The following is an 18,019-nucleotide window of genomic DNA, read 5'->3' on the forward strand; positions in this document are numbered from 1 at the left end:
TATTAAGAATGCTTATGTTGGCCTTGTGTTCATCCTTTACCACAAATGCAGACAAGAAGAAATAATCGGCATTGTGGGTCCTATAGAAGCATGACATTTTTTCCCTTCACTGCATTTCAAGACTGTGACTTCTGTTAAGGCTGGCCACGCTTGGCATATGGAGCTGCACAATAGAGCTGGAGTACTGGCTCTGAGAGAGGGATGCCCGCTGTTCAGCTCTGCTGAGTCAAATAGGTGTATGAAAAATGGCATCTTCTGCAAAATCACACTTAATTAGAAGGGAATAAAATGCACATGCTAAATAACAGAGACAGGAGGGGTTGTAGAAATGAAGGTGAAGTAATCCATCTGGGAAATTTCTGAATAATGATTATTATTAATAACACTGAGAGCTTCTGCAGCATTTTTTGGGTCAAGTTCATTGTTGTGAATCATCACAACAAATGCAGAATGTGGGTTATCCCTGAACATTAAAATACCTTGCCTAAATTGTACTTGGTCATCACTATCATATGTATGTAGAAAAATTGTTTTCTTCTCTCCCTTTCTGCAAATAAGTATCTCATCAGTTGTGCAACTCCTTGGTTTGTCTCCTGGCCTATTAAGTATGGGATAAAGAGTGCAAATCATAATATGGAATAGCTGTTTTAATCTCTGGTGTAATTTCAAAATGTGCTCCTTTTCTGCAAAATAAATTTGCAGACAAATGTTCTTACTCAACAAACATCCTCTTAGCTACTTCAAAACCCAGAACTCAGTGTGAAATGTAGCCACACTCTCTTTGTTCTTGAAAACTTGAAAATGCCACCCCCAGCAGCCAGATCCTACACTGTGTAAGTCCATGGGAGTCCAGACACTGAAATCAGCACAAGTAGTGCATCTCTCTATAAAACGCATTAGCCACGTAAGACCACTTTCCCTCTTCAGTTCTTTAGATCTGTCAGCAACAGCAGATCATTAATTGCTAGCAGTCAGCATCACCCCCCTGGGTTTAGTACTTTCCGCGATGTTTTAGGGAATTGCAATCCCCCTCTCCAATCTAGCATCAAGGATTTGCAGCCTCAGGTGAAGATATTTATTGTGCATAAACATTATTTGCAGATGATTGTTTTAATTCAGCTACAGTTGGAAATTAATACAGACCAAAGCAAGGTTTTAAATTGCAATAGTTTTTCAGGAGATATCTTTATCAATATATTGACACTTAATTTGATTGAGAAAAGTTGGTCTGGAGCAGGCCTTGACCAGTTCATGTAGTGAGAAGGGCAGTGACTAGTTTTGTAAAAGAACTTAGAAATAGCTATTTAAAAAAAATTCTGCTTATGCTACAAACAACATCACCAGGAATACTCCTGGAACAAAGGCATATTTTCCTGAGTAAATGGGGCTTGTGAGCTTGAAAAGATTGGCAAAGGTGGGTTGGTAGATCATGTATTTTAGATTCTTTTTAAAAAAGATTTTTGTTTTTTGTCTTCTGCTAACTAAATGCAAATCCAGACAGAAAATCCTTAAAACCCCGCAGATATACATGCAATGCTGGTTGTTTTCAAGCTTTCCAAAGCTGATGAAGTGTCATGTTCCTTTCAGCTGCTTGGTTCCCTCAGAGAAGGGCACGTCTTTGCCATGTGTGCTGAAAACAAGGGACAGTGACAGACTGCAGCCATCAAAAAGGATGAGTTGGTCCTTTTTGTTGGTGGTGTGTGACCTGTCAGCCCAGACAGATGATGCAAAGCTGAGCCTTAGGGGAGAGACAATTCAAAGGGCATTCACTTCCTCACTGATGCTTTTGAGTAGTTTTCCCTGGTATGAGAAACTGCTCAAAAACTGATGGAAAAGTGGATTTGAAAGAAGTGTCCTATGGCCACAGCAGCTTTCCTTAGCACTCACCAAAAGAAAATCTGTTGGAGTTCTTGTTTTAATATGTTTGTGACTTGTATTTCCATGTTGTCTTCAGCACTAGAGAGAAGACCTTGACAGAAAGCCCTGGGCTCCTTTCCCATGTACTCTTCAGGCCCCTGTGAAATCCCTTTTTGGGTGAAGCTTAGTTGCTAGCAGTCCTGTAGCCATCATCAAGGCATGCCCTGTGTGTGCTGGTGCTAGCTGGGAAGGAGGAGGATATGCCACTGGTTTTCCTGTTCTCCCATTCAGGGGATGCCTGGCCAAATTGCTCAAGTGACCTCAAAGGCACTGTCTACCCAGTAACTATTATTTCAGATTAACCCTTGTTTGTCTACACAGAATGAATTACATTGCACGCATGTGTGCACATACACAGGATAATTTTCTTCACATTTTCTGAAGTCGTCAGTGTTAATTAATCCACTGTATTTTCAAGAATGAAGTGGGATTTTCAAGTTTGTGCAAATATATTCCATTTTAAATGTAATATCCCCGCTCTGATTATGGATTATTATTATTACTTAATTTTGCACTATTTCCCACTAGGATGGGATTGCCTGACAGCTTTCAATTGGTTGATAACCCCCTGCTGATGTACTGTTCTCTTGGTTAAATTTCGACCCTGGGAGCCATGTCCTGCATTGCAGCAGTCATCCCAGCATCCCCAAGCAGCCTGGGGCTGTTCAGCCCTCCCAGCTTGGGTACTCATTTCTGGGTTGCCATCTGGAAGAGCCATCTTTTTCCAGTGATGACAAGATTCTAGACAAGTTAGATATTTTAAACACCTAATTTGTAGTTTGGTTAAAATTAGATGAAAGAAATCCTGCCCCAGCAGATATTCAGTGACTTCTGAGTGGGGCTTCATAGATCACAGCTGTTGAGAATAAACCACTTCTCCCAGGTGACAAATGAAAGTCCAGCATTATTGACATCCCTCATAGTTCTGACAGCAAAAGTTGAGCTTGTTTGGATTATGTGGTGCTGGACAAAGGCTGTCTCTCACTGTGTTTGTACAGCAGTTTGCACAGTACAAATACACAATGGGATTACATCACAAAATTCATTTTCATAAGTTAAAAAACAGTTAAAGAGCATTTCATTTTTTTCCCCTCAGAACTGGCAAATTCTAATTCTAGAAAGTGCCTGGATCTATCTGCTGTAGTATCTTAACAACACAATTCCAACATGGAACTGAAATCAATAAAACAAACTGCTTGTACTTTCCCCAATACCTGTACTTACAGAAAAGTTCTACTGCTTTTAGTAGAGACTGTGTAGCTGGCAAGTGACCTTATGGACACCATCCAGGCTCATGCATTTGCTAAGGAGCTGCTTGCCAATTTTTTTTTTTTTTTTTGCCTGGATAAACACCCTCAGCATAGCTAGAAGTCAGGAATATCATAATCTGAAAGTGGTGAGTTGTTCAGATGCAGCTGAACACCTGGCACACCTCTGTTTTGCTTTGCAAGCTGGTTTTTAACACTCCTGGCATTTTATTATGCTGGCACCAAGGGTGCTTTAAAAGGTACGTTCGTCATCTTGGCTCTTGTCTGAATATGCAGGAAGAATATATCCAAGGAAGAGCACAGCAATAATACTTCGGTGGTTTTTTTTGTTTGTTTGTTTTTGTTTTTGTTTTTTAATATTGGTGGCTGGTTCTTTGTATATATATATATATATATATTAATAGGACATTAGGTAGAAGCGGCATTCACCGATTTCTTTAGACAGAGTAGACAGAGAAGAGAGGTGAGAAGAACAAATTCAGCCTCTGCTTTGGAAATGAGATAAATATGTAATTTTCAGTGTTCCTTGGTAGGGACAGGAAACTTGAATTGGAATTGTCAATCTATCTGCTGGGTCTGAGTGTGTGACGTATTCAATGTCCAAAATAAATGTTTTGCAGTTTCAGAGTATCCTCTTTCCCATTCCCATTCTAATAACCACAGAAATTTTAAGAGTAAAAATTACTGATCATTTTGAACTGAATTTGCATATGGGTTTGATCCCTCGAAACTTAAGTTTTTTAAAACAAGTGATTTGAATTGGTTTTGTTCAATTCTATCCTTGATTTTATTCTAAGATATTAACTGAATTTATTCTTGGACAATAATTGACTGAAGCCCAGAGCCTTCATTTTAGCAGGAGTATTGCAGATGGGACAACTTCACTAAAGGCAGATTTGTCAGATGGTTTACCTAATCAGCTCAAATGCCCTGTAGAGAATGGAAATCATGAGTTTCCAAAGGCTTGTAACTTGTTGGCCCCATGGCTGCAAAGGCACGCTGCTGGCTCGTGTTCAACTTACCATCAGCTGGAACATTCTGATTCCTTCCTGCAGCACTGCTCTCCAGTCTCTTGTCCACCAGTCTGCAAGTATATCCACAGCTTTCCACTTCCATGTGTAGAACCTCATACTGCTCTTCATGCTGTCCTGCCCTGCATCTCGTCGAGATCTCTGCAAGGCTTCTCTACTTTGTAAGGCATAAATGTTGTCTACTTAGTAAACTTTGTATATACAGTGATTAAAATGAAGAGGGAAGAGGCTTGATACCTTTGCAAAAAGTTTTGCAGGTCTTGTTTCTTCTTTGGAAATGGTCTGAGGAGCCGCTGAAAGTACACCAAAGGCATGTAGCTGCCAGAGAAGCTTTTCTTGATGAGTCATATTATTATCTTAGCCTGCCTCTAAATGTTGTTAATGAAAAGAGTGATTCTGGACAGCCCAGATCTGTGTCCATCAAAGCAGTCAGCCTGCCAGGCAGCTTGTCTATAGGTGAATGTGACCTGCTGATTGAAGGGCAGCTTGTTGTGGAGAAAGTAAATTTCTTTCCCCTGATATGAGAGGTCATAAGGAACAAGAAGTTTAAAGCAAACAAGACTCTGAAACATCCTTGTTTTAAGCTCCCTCTAAAATTCAAATGCATGCTGTTTTAACATCACTAAACAGTGCCCTGGACTCAGCCATGATTTTCCCCAGCAGGGACTCAGCTGCTGATGCTCAGTGGTCAAATAAGGGAAGTGTGACAGGTAATGGGCTCGTTCTTTGCCCCTGGGTAGGCTTATTTGTGGTGCTGGGGAAGTTGCTGTGCAATACCTGCTGGGCAGAAATAGATGTAGGGACAGTGACTCCTGCTGTCTGACTTCTCCCTGCCATGTCCACAAGCTGGTCCAGGTAGGGCTTCTCCCGCTGTGTGGGTACAGTGTTGGGAGGTTGGCATTGGTTGATAGTGTGGCAAAACACTGGCAGGATGGCTCGGGCTGCTATAAGCAGCTGCTGTCCATTCCGTTCTGCTAACTGCTTGCTGTTAAGACACCGCTGGAGAGGAGCAGCAGATGGGTGATCAGGTGCATTCAGATTTTAATCTCTCTCTATGAGGAACACACAAGCCCTCGAAATATTCTGTTAAGCAAATGACTGTTAATGAGGTGTGAAGCCCCTGATCGGGATATATGCCTCATTCTGCCATTTGTAGTTTTCTCACCCCCCACACCCTCCTGGCACTCCCTTCTTTTTTTTTTTTTTTTTTTTTTTTTTTTTTTTTTTTTTTTTTAAATTTTCCGGTAGGCATCAATTAAGTGAGGTCTTTTCATTTGAAATGCTGAGATTTGTACTTGGCTTGCTAAGGCTGTCAGGTCTAGTTTGCTGCTGAACAGTTCATGCTTTGGTGCTGGACAATGCATGAATGTTTAAATTGCTTGAAATGTCTAATTGAATTATCCTCAAATTACAAATCAAAATAGTAAAGGCTGTCTCTGGCTCACAGGCTCGCTCACTTGTACGTGTCTGCCATACTGCTGCTTTTCTTTATACTTTCTTTTCTGCTTCCGACTACGGCTGTGTTATATGAAACCTTAAATACTGAAAGCATTTCTGTGTGCGTGTGCAGGGAGAAGTGATGCTGAACTTAGGGAAATTTATTCATGTTCTGGCTCAAAGTTCTTTTTGTGTTGCACAAAACCCGGTTCAAGAAATTTATATCAATGCATAGGAAAAAAAACCAGCCAGCTGCGATTTACAAAGAAACTTCCTTTCTCCTTCTGCCACTGTGATATATAATAGATAGTAGTTTCAGGAAGACAAATATATATACCACTTAAATGTTTTTATGGATGCTCACAGATTAAGGAAACCAACAAACCAGAAAGAGACTTGATGTATCTAGTCAACGCTTATTATAAAATCAGCTTGTTGTAGCTTTGCCATCTATACAGTGAGGCAGAAAGTAAAGCCTGTAGGATCTTCTTTTGTAAATCACTGGGGGAAGCAGAGCTGGGTCTCCAAAGACTACATTCATCCTGTCCAACCACCTCTCCAGCAGCATGGAAGGCTGATCACAAGCTCAGGTCAGTGCAACAGTGCATCTTCCATGGGTGTAATACACTTATGTCATTTTATGATATACAGTAAGGGAGGAGGGGAGGTTTGACTACTCAGCCCTAACCTCAATCTTGTGCTGTTGTACCTTAACTTGTTTGGTGACCATAGTGGCAGAACTAAAGAGTGTTGGTGCTGTATCCTGTGCCCAATAACTGCACCATCCCTCGCTCTCCCTAGAGATTCCTACTTCAGGGGTTGGATGCCTTACCCAGGCATTGTTGCCTTTCTCTGTGTCCAAGTAAGGAACCCTTGCTGGGGCTTACAGAGAATATGAATACTCCTGGCAGGATGGACTGGAGCAGGAGGATGCTATGACAACTCTACTCAGATGCTCAAAGTAATTGGAAGAATTGCTAATCTGCATGGTTATGCCAAATTGTGCTATGATGCAAGGCAGGAGCAACATGACAAGTGTTTAAATGTGGCAGTGAGTGCTTTTGTTTTAATTCCTGAATGCTAAAAAAATAATTAGATTCAGGTCATTTTCAAGGGCAGCTCCTTTGTTAGATTGCAATTAGATAATTGTTTCTGTGCTATAAAACTGGTTGAGGATCTAATAGTTATGAAAGGATAGGGAAGCTTAGATAACGTCTTTGTTTAATGAAAGATCAGCTTGGAGGCAGTATTTTTGATAGAGAAGAAATAGCTAATAAGAATTTTGACACATTAATAACCTAAGACCAACGCATCAGTATTTTTAAGCATCTCATAGTTCTGGTGGGCAAAGACAACACCCGTGTTAATCAAGCATGCCCAAATCAGGGCCTCTTTCAGAAATGGAGTAAGTTGTTATTTGAAAGTAATTGTACTGGACATCTATTAAAATGATGTAGACCTTGGCAATGCATGTGACCAGATGAAATCATTCAAATACACTTGATAATGATTGTATATTACCAAAATCACATAACACACCACATCTCCCTCATTATTCTTCTCTTGCTCCCTCTCCAAATAATATTAAAACCCAGTAATTTAATTACTCTCTTGGTATTATAATGCCGGTTCCCAGTGATGGGGCAGTGAAGGAAGAGCACACCAGACAACACCAGGCTTCCAAGTTACTCACTGTGTCTCCTATTCACAGAATCACACACAGAATCACAGAATCACCCGGGTTGGAAGGGACCTCAAGGATCATGTAGTTCCAGCCCCCCTGTCTAGCAGGGCCACCAAACATACACATTTAGATCATATTTTCAGCAGTGGTTAAAATGTTTTCAGCTTTTTCACTTTGGAGCTCTCCTGCACTGTTCCAGTCTAATCAGATTTGCACCAAATACTGTGGTTGTTCACCAAAGAGAATCAGGGCTTTGGTTGTTTTTTAATGTGCTCATGCTTTGGTTCATACAACCATTCCACCAGGACCATCAACTCTTTGAAAGAGTTGATAACTGCAGGACAAGGGGAAATGGTTTTAAGTTGAGGGAGGGGAGATTTAGGTTGGATGTCAGGGGGAAATTCTTTACACAGAGAATGGTGAGGTGCTGGAACAGGCTGCCCAGAGAGGTTATGGATGCCCCGTCCCTGGAGGTGTTCAAGGCCCTGGTCTAACATTAAATGGGGAGGTTGGTGACCCTGCATGTGGCAGGGGGGTTAGAGATTCATGATCCTTGATGTCCCTTCCAACCCTGACTATTCTGTGATTCTGAGATTCTGTGACTGAAGTATATAAATAGTCAAATGGCAGTGAATTCTTGATTGATATTTTTATTGTTAGGACTTGAGTGTCCTCACCTGAATTTCACTGGGTCTGTGCTCTACCACTGTCTCCAACCAGTCTCTCCCTGTTGTGGAAGTCTCCTCTTCATAGTGAGGTGCTTCCTTCTCTGCTACAGGCTGGAAGTGTGGATGTTGAATTGGCAGCTTTGATGTCTGAAGTGGAGACAAATGTCTTCTAGAGGGATTTTTCTGTGGTCACATGGAAATTCTAATATGGGGGCTTTCTTTCACAAAACACAGCTAATAATTAAGTCTCCTGGATATTACAGTACATGGCATAGTAGTTATTGCTCATTTTATATTTTTGTTGATTTGGGGTTTTTTCAAGAGATCCTCTAAAAGGGGATGTGAAATTATTCACAATGGACCAGTGAAATCTAGTGAGCTCTAGGAATTATGCAGACAAATCTTTGTACCATGAGGAAATTCCATCTACTGGATTACAGCTAACCAAGATGACTCCACACTTGGAATAAAAATCACCCCTTGCAGGCCTGCATACAACTGATCTTGTTCAGGAGTCTGAAAGTACCTGGGGAGTTATTTCAGACACTATTGTTGTTTGAAGAAGCAAGAACCCCGGTGTGGGGTGAGGGTAAGAAATGGACAGGGCTAAAATCTTGTAGCAGTTCACAGGACTGGGACTTAAACTGAGGGTTGGACGAGATGCACCAGAACCCAAGCAGATGTCAACAGCCACAAGCTGTGCTGAAAACAGAGCAGAAAGCATGTTTAAACAAACTGTAAATTCAGCAGTAGAAGTGCCTAAGGAGGCACCACAGTCATTCTTCCCTGCAGCTTTTCTCTTCACCGTGTCCCACCCCTTAGCTACACAACCCACAGGACACAGGAAACTTTTTACAAGTACATTTTTATTTAAAATAAAAATTAATTACGGTGCCTTTTTAAAATAGGGTACTGCACAATCTGTATTTGCAACACAGTTTTTGGTACAGAACATACTTGTTGAGCAATATCCTTAAATACTAAATATACATTAATGGCTTGTTTGAGAAACATTACAACATTAATTCTGATTTTTTTTTTTTTTCTCTTTAGTTATTTAACCACCAATACAGACTTCCTATAAATAATATTTGTTTTCATCTGTACATGTGGTACACAGTCAAGAAGGCAGATCTTAGAGTATTTACATTCATGCATTGATTCAAACACACTATTTTGCAGTTTAAAATAATATATTTTGGTTTGTACAGATGCAGGGAGCATTGTAAATACATATCTACCACAGGCCTGATTCTCCATTGCTTGGCAGCATCTATGGCCATTACCTGGTTGGAGAAGCAGGGCCACGCTCGCTTCACATGCTATGCATGACCGTATGGCATGCAAGACTGGACAATTAGGTCTCTATCTAGATATATATCAACATATTTATATCTTAAACTTGGTAGAACTCTCCTCTTTCCTTCCATGTCTGTTTTTGAAACATGTATACAAGGTGGAGACGCACTCCTGGTCACAGCCCTGTGGTGGATCTGAGCCATGGAGGGCTTCAGGGCTGAGGCTTCCTGCAAGACATGAACACCTCAGCTGCACTTTCCTACTGAGTGTTGAGGAAACTTGATGCTTTGTAGCTCAGGCCCTTAAAGTGCAGTCTGCGCTTGTGTTGGTACTTACAAAGAAATGTTGAGTTAATGCTCACCGTCAGACTGAACAAAGTGGTTTTCTATTTTGCAAGGCTGTCTGGTGGTGATCAGAGGGGTCAGAGTAGAGCACTATATTTTTGTCTAGAAACAGGCCACCTTTGTAACTGTTGAGGGTCTGGCTATTTTGTGAATGGAGCTATGCAGGATCTTTCTGCATCTAAAAATAAACTTGTAGTCCTTGTGAAGTTGTACTTTAAATTGCCAGTTCCCCAGATCCAGGGTCACTGCTTAGTGGAGTCCTTATCCATCCTTTCCTTTCCTTTTGTACTTAATAATGGTACAATAGGGAAGAATAGAAAGCCATTTCAGAAAAGCTTTCCAAGTACTTCGTAGAACATTAGACAAACCCTTAAACCTCATAAGAAAACTTCAAAAATCATTCCCCAAAGACACTGACTTTCTGGTCTGTCTTTTCTGAAGACTTAAATCTGCTTCCAGCATACTTTTCCAAGAGACTTTCTGAAGATCACCTTAAGCTTCTGGTGCACTGCAGTCAACTGTATTTAGATGCCCAGGATTCTACAGGCAAAACTGCCCGATATGGAATTTCCTATTTCTCCCAGCCACGCAGCTGCGTAAATGCTGAGAGCAAATGACTAGAGAAGCAGGGAGAAGCAGCTCCCAGCTTGTCAGCTACTGCTCTTCTGTGTCCGATAGACTAAGAAAACAAATGTTATGTAATGACGTTCCCAAATACATTTATTTAATATCAGCATGTGGATATAATAGCATTGTAACTCTGCCTGTGCAAATAAGATATGTTCATGTCTCTCAAAATTCTGCCACAGAGCTGTTAAGTATTTTATCTCAATTATACAGATGGGTAAATTGAGGCACAGAGAGGCAAAATTACTTGCTAGTAAACAGCAGGTGAATGGCAGAGTTGAAAATAGATGCCAGTCCCATGTGTGGCTCCTTGAAATGTGCTAGCTCCCTGCTCCACACTAGGATTGAACATGTCTTCCACTGAGAAACCTCTGGGACCTATGAGGTTTGCTCATGGGTTATGTCATATATCAGGATTTTCTGTCAGTAAGGCCATTTTACCACTGACATCACTGAAAATAAGACAGTATCCATTGATCATCTCTTTAGGCTTGTTCTTGCAGAAACAGACACATTTTGATGAACACAATAAGTTACAAATCCCTTTTGTGATTTTGGCTTTACAGAACATGACTTTAAAGCTTTATTAGGAAATAAATAAAATCAAGAACCTTCAGGAGAAAGTGCTAATCCTGAGCCTGTATCATGCTAAACTCATCTGCATTCACACTTATACTCTCAGCTAAACTTGCAACCAGTCTCAGACTGTGTCACATTTAGGCAGAAAGAACTGGAGTAAAAAAAGGCAAACATCGGTAACTACACCAAAATAAATGTTATAGCTTAAAAATACTCTAGAAATATACTTGTAATATTTTTATTATAGTATTTAGGGGCTAGGTGCTTTGGGCATTTAGGATACTAGACTCAAAATGCAAATTCTGTCATTTTAATCTCACTTTGGTTGTAAGAACATATCGCTGTGTATTTTGTGCAAGCACACTGTAAATATGGAAGGTAGTGATTGTACTTTTGGGCAAAGGGTTACTTATTCCCTTTAACTTTTATAATTGCATTCACTTCTCAAGAAAATCTAGCTTTTAAAAAATAATTTTATGTAGCTAAACTTCTATGTTGTGATGACAGGCCAAAAAGCTAATAACTCCACAAATTTCTCACTGGTGTACAGCAGCATTTCATTTTATCATTAGAAAGATACTTATATTTACATATACCCTACTGGTTAATAGGTAATAGAATATTAGAGATGGGCCTGATCTGAAAATGCTGATTTGAACATCCTGGAGGTTTTTCAGGAAGGGTCTACAGGGCATTGTCTTCGTCTAGGCCAAACTCTACATCCTAGAGGTAGACCAAATGCAGTCAGGAACATGTTCAAAATCAAAATCTGGTTTCTCCAGTTCAGGCACATCTTTATGTTGAACTGAAAGTATCAGTGTGTTGCATTAACAACAGAAGCGACAGCTGGGAAACAGCCATGTCCCAGAGCAAGACTGAGTTGATGCCTGGGAGTTACTCACACATGGAAACCGAGTGGACTCGGTGCTTGAGGCCAGACAAGAAGCAGGGTAGAACCACTGTGTTGATACCTTCAGCACAGAGGTAAATGAAGTCACATGTATGGTGATGGGACACAAAGGAAAGTTTTCGGGAGATGGGGAAAGACCAGCAGCTCGATCGCCTTTATCTTAAGTGTTGCTTACTGAATCTAACCTGAGATCCTACATGAAATGAGTTTAGATGGATTCAGCTTTGCTTTAAATAGTCAGCAATCCATGCCATGGAAAGTGCAACACTAAGCTATTACACTGAATTTGGCACAATTGGCAGTCTGTGCCAGGAGAGGCAGAGACTGAATTAATGTCAGCATAGCCAGCTTAACAGCCCCTAAGAAATGGTCCTCGAAGCTAGATCCTCAGTGGATCAGTTCATGATACTCAACACTTTCAGGAAGCAACACTTGTCAGTGAACTTCAAAAGGCTGCTCATCCTTTCAATACAAATACTCCAAGATGGAAACAAAAACTTTCCTGTAGAGGTTTCCCTGGCAAATCAGCATGAGGCAAACACAGAGAAATGTGCGGACTTTCACCAAAACGTTAGTTTTTAAAGGTAAAAAAAATGAAACATGATGCAAAAAAGTAGGGTGACTACAATGTAATAATGTTCAAAGCACCTATTGATCATATCTTTCATTAGCAAAGCTAATGGCTAAATCAATGTTTTTTTCTTTTGCCTGAAAAGTCTTCAGCCATGGAAATTGCATAGTCCCCAGACCACAGACAAATTTCCTGGGATAAGTCACAATTTCATGCAGTTTTTGGTTCCTTGATGGCTTAACAGATTTTTTTACCTTTTTCTTCTTCTTCTTTTTTTTTTTTTTTTTTTTTTTTAATTGAAATAATAAGAATGATAAGAATGAATGAAGTATAAGCACACAAAGCTGCGAGGTCCTAGGTGAAAACACTGCTCAGTCTGGAGAAGTATGTAGGTAACAGCTCCACCCTCAGACTCATTTACAGTAAGCTGCTGCCACTCCAGCAGGTCACTTTTTCCTCTGAAGACCCTATTTAAGGAGCTTTTTGGGAGCACTCTACTCAGACTAAGAACTGCATGAAGAAGAAACAGAAGGCATCATGATGTTGCTTTCACGAGATGCAGCATGCAATGCTTTGTGATGCCTTTTCTCTGGGCAGCTTGGATCTACATCCCTTGGAGAAGGGGATTATCCTCCCTTGGAGAAGCAGCAAGCCTGAAGAGCAGTCTGCTTTTCTCTTCTGAATCACTGATAAGTGCGCTATTTCTGAAATGAAGTCCTTGGCCACAGAGCTCCTTTCGTTGCTTTTTTCCACCCACCTTGCACATTCCATGCTGTGCTTTAAAAGTTTACCACCTCCTGAGAGTCAGTAGGATCTCAGGGATTATACGACGGCATTGTTATCAACTGTTTTGTTGTTTTGGGAAGAGGTCATTGCATACTCAGCCCGACTGGTTCCATTCTCTTCTTTTCTCATGGGTTTCCTTATGTGATCCCAGATTCGGTGATGTGTAGGTAGGGTGAGAGAAAAAGAAAGGACAGAGATAAACATCTTATTTGTCAATACAAAAAAGCAAGGACATTAAAAGGTGTGTTAAAACTGGCTTTTTCCTTTCTATTTTCCCTTTCTGAACAGAGGTCAAATCAGCAGTTAAATTTTGTCAAGCCTGATGATTCACCTGGAAGGTGAGGGGTCTGCTCCTAAGCCGCATGCAGGCAGATTGTCTCTCCCTGGCAACCTCCCAGCTCTTCACTATCATCATTCCTGGAATGGAGGCACAGGCTGAGGCTCTGCATTTGGCCAGCCGTAGGCCTTTCTCCTTGAAGTGCTACACCATTCAAACTATGCTGATGGCCAGTCGTGTCCACTGAGGACCCAAATCACTCGCCAGTTCAGCTACTCAACAGTCATAATAAAAACTCCATGTTCAGGAGAGGACTCCTGTGAGTAGATGTAGATACATACATCTGTGGTGATCACCCCAGACTTACTTCACTGTCAGTGAATAGAAAGAGGTAATTTTAAAACAAGATTAAGATCAGCTGCAGTGGATGTCTAAAATTAGCCAGATACTTTGTGCCCAAGGCATCCCTGTTTCTCTGCACTGCCTGTGAAGGAAACATAGTTTACTAGTTCAGAGAACTTCATGTAGGTGTTGAAGCTACTGGCCATTGGCACCATTTTGGTAACACAGTCCAGGTCCAACAAAACTGATTGTAATTCAGAAAATGCCCAGCAAATGCAGAAAACTAGCAAGAATCTGTGAATCACTGAGCAAAAGCATCTTTGGGATTTTAAAGTGACTCTGGAGGGGAAGAGCAGAAGTCCAGTAACAATGTTACTTCATGTAAATATTTCCCCTACAATTTTTCTCCTTAGAAGTGGTGTGACCTTTATTCAAAGCCAAAGCCTCACACACAGCAAGAGGCAAAAGCATGTGCTTTCCAAAAAGATATCTCAGCACACATTTGCGCCTTGAGTGTAAAGTGCTTGTAAGGGCAAAAAGACAGATACATAAATACATAAAATACATTTCCTGCTATTATTCTTAACATCATTTAACAAAGCAAACAACAATTGATAAAAAAAAAAAAAGTTAACAATATTTAATTTTAGCAGATAAAAGCATTAGTGAAAGGTATATGGAGAATGATTACAGGAAGTTTGTTTCTCTTGTAATCTTGCAGAAAATATATTTGACTGCAATGTTTTACTCCCCTCTTTAGCTGGTGAGGGTTAGGGCTTGTTAAAATTAGCTGTCAATCCAGTTGTTAGAGAGTGAAAATGGAAGGGAAGAGGAACCTAAGAATTTTGTTGAACTCCATTTCAACTGTTAACATGCTGTGCTTGCCTGCTTTTGGAAACACCTCCTATGGCTCTACCTATCATTCCATTACAAAGCAGATTCCACCCCACCGAAGAGAAATGGAGAATCTGATGGCAGCACTTTCCTCATTTCCTCATGGGCAGGCAAAATGTTGTGGCTCTTTTTAAACTTCTCTTTTGTTTTCAAAATTTCTTTTATTTTCCCCTTCCAAACATGAAAATTGGCTTTATGAACAGTCAAACAATGAAGACATTTTGGCCACTATCAGCTCTGTTGCCTTCTTTCTTTATTTTGTTGTCTTAAGTGTTTCTGCAACTTTCCAGCTCTGTTTGCTTTTCCTGTCTAGATTTCTTCCTTCAGGAATTATCTTCCACTCATGTTTATCTCCATTTTTCTTTCTTTTTTTTTTTCTTTTTTTTTCTTTTTTTCCTAGAGGTGCTTTCAGGAACAAATTCTTCAGTCCTCCTGAAATTGCCCTTTCCCCCTTCTACCCTCTTCTAGCTTTGTTTTTCTTGTCCAGGAGCAGCTGTTTGCTCTTTCACTTCCCAGCATGGAGCTGAGTGATTCAGAGACTCCCCTCTGACAGCAAGACCTGTCTGAGGAGCCTGCTGGAGAAGCTACCCTTGATATTGTACTGCCTGCAATGGAATGCACTGGAAATTATTTGTTCAGATCGTGAAAACAGTGGAATGGAGATTTTATCAGGGTTCTGCTGGCTCTCTGTAGCTCCCACATCCTCCTCTGCCTTATCAGCTGCTCAGGATTGGTGTGAGTGAAACACAGCAACTACCTTGGGGCTCAATGAAATGGCAATTTGAGTCACTTACTTATTTTTGGCAGAACCAAAGCTCAGGCTTGCAGAATGCTCTGCTTAACTCCCTTAATTTATTTCCAAATGCATGATAGATATAGATTTGGTGTCCCACTTGCCTCAGTTATACCATTTAAATCATGGCCTTGACACTACTCTATGCACTTATCACATTGATTAAAATTGACTCATGCATTTAGATAACCAAAGACTTTCTAATATATATTGCAAATTTTAAACTGCCTTTTTACATTAGGGTACTAGCTCTTTTTGTGTCTAACTCTGTGTCACTATTTCTTTTTCCCCTAAAGTTTTACTGATCCAAATACACAAGTTCTTTTACACACCAAGGAGAACCCTATTACCCTATTTTCTGCCTGATAAGTAAAACTGTACATGATCTTCCTACATGTAACACTTCAAGCTCCCCTTCATTTGAAATGCTGTGGCCCCGTAGTTTTCCATTTCCATTCCAGGGTTGCTCTTCACTGGTATGGACGGATGAGTCAAATTAGTGAAGGGAAAAAGCAGGGAACTATTCATACCTGACTTACACACTTGGTGGCAGGAGAAACAGGCTGTTTGCTACGTGCTTTGCTTTGCTGTGCTTTGCAGAGTGATTTGCTACACATTGTGCTTTAGCAAGAAAATTGTTGCACTCTTCATGCAAAACAACCGTGAATGAAAGATAACTTCAACTCTGCAATACACGCCTGAAATGATGCATCAGAGTCCATAATGACCTCTCCACCACGTATGCATTAATTTGAAAGAGTCCTAAAATCAAGATATCATCAAACAGGTATTTACTAGAGCATTTCACGTGCTAGACTTCAATTTCTGATGAGGTTCTGGTAACATAACATGATAAACTTTGTTTGCAAAAAAAGAAAAAAAAAAATCATATTGGCTTATGCCAGCACTCAGCAGAGTTCTGCGTAAAGGTCAATGTAACATTCAAACAGGATTTGTATGTTCTGACTTTAGAAAAGATCACCCTCAGTGGATTGGGGAGAGAATTGGAAAAAGGTAAAAAATTGTGGGCTAAGTTAAATGCAGTTTGGTAGGAAAGAAACGGAAAGGATAACAGCAATAATAACAAAATACAGAACAAGTGATGTACAACACAACTGCTCACAACCTGCTGACTGATGCCCAGCCAGTCCCTGAGTAACAGCAGCCAACTCTCCATGGTCATCTCCTCCCTGTTTTATTGTTCATCATTTTACCATATAGCATGGAATATCCGTAGGGCCAGTTTGGGTCAGCTGTCCCAGTTCTTGTGTTCTTCCAGCCCCTTTGCTGGCTGGGCTCTGTGAGGAATTGAAATATCCTTCACTTTGAGTAAACAATGCTCACAACTGAAACAACTGAAACAACTGAAACGGTGGTGTGTTATCAACATTACTCTCATCCTAAATCCAAAACACAGCATACCAAATCCAGAACATACCAGCCTTTATAAAGAAAATTAAATCTATCTCAGCTGAAACCAGGATAGGAAAACACTTCTGGGCACATGATCATGTCTAATCACAAAACTCAGCTGGTGTGTTCAAACAACACCCTCCTGCCAGCTTTTACTACTGAGGTAAATTTAGCATAGATGTAAGTCCATGTTTGTAATGCACTACTGCTGGTAGAGTAGTATGGGAGGTTTTCTCTTTATTTTTCTTATTCTTAAACATTAAAAAGATAAAATATATGATTAATAGATTTTAAAAAATTGATAAATGCACCTTCTGCTGGAACTCTGATATTCAGCTCAGGACTGCCAGGAGATACCTGCCTTCATTTGAGATTTACTGAAGGAAATGCCTATTCTGCTTCCTACAAAATGGGAATAGAGAATGAATTTTCTCTTTAAAAATGCAGTCAGGCACTATGCCTTCCCAGCTGTACATTGTTTGCAGAGATGCTCAACGCCCAGATGACCACAGTGCAAGTCCGTTCTTTCCTGAACAGTGGTACAAAATTGTAAATTGTACTTAGAATGTACAACAAGGAAAGATAAATAGCTGCAGACCTGGTCTACCACAAGCCCCACAATGATTCCAGAGCCCTTCCTGTGCTTGTATTTGCAATAAATTCAAAGCTGCTATCCACAAGAATGAATATTTCATTAGATATTAACACATAAAAATTAATGTTTTTCTGTAAAATTAAATATCATACAACACACTCTTTTGCTTTATAGGATTGGTCTATCCTCATGTGTATAGTGGAAATACCCATGCTGTCTAGGTATATGCAGTGACCCATTGGCAGCAGCAACCTTCTGGGTTACAAACTTTTGTAAGAAATAGGGTAGATATCCAATATGTGTATTTTCACACAGTCAAGCTTCCCATGCTGCACTGTTAGCGGCTCCTGTGGCAGCTAGACTTTGCTGCTGGAAGCCCAGACAAGATGTGGGCTACCATCATTCTTCAGAAACATTGTCATTTAGCAGATCTGGACGTGGAAGAATAAATTTTACAATTTTTTATTCAGTTACTGGACCATCTCAATAGCCAGCATTTTTATAAGAATGCAAAGAAAGTGAATGAAGGGTGTTTACATCTCACCACTGTAGGTGTTCATCAAACAGCAGCTTGATTCACGCTG

General features: G+C 40.3%; 1 protein-coding gene across 1 annotated transcript in view; it reads right to left on the reverse strand.

Moving 5' to 3' along the window:
* Positions 1–8,853: 8,853 nt before the first annotated feature.
* Positions 8,854–18,019, reverse strand: part of PRIMA1 (proline rich membrane anchor 1) — a 47,118-nt gene continuing 37,952 nt past the window's right edge. The window contains exon 4 of the mRNA XM_042813669.1: positions 8,854–13,257. Within this exon, the coding sequence (XP_042669603.1) occupies positions 13,158–13,257 (100 nt within the window). The 3' untranslated portion in view covers positions 8,854–13,157. The remainder of the gene's footprint in view (positions 13,258–18,019) is intronic.

This window comes from Centrocercus urophasianus, unplaced genomic scaffold (genome assembly GCF_019232065.1).
Source record: "Centrocercus urophasianus isolate 14NV4802_14NV808 unplaced genomic scaffold, USGS_Curo_1.0 seq_14, whole genome shotgun sequence".
In the NCBI taxonomy this organism is placed as follows: domain Eukaryota; kingdom Metazoa; phylum Chordata; class Aves; order Galliformes; family Phasianidae; genus Centrocercus; species Centrocercus urophasianus.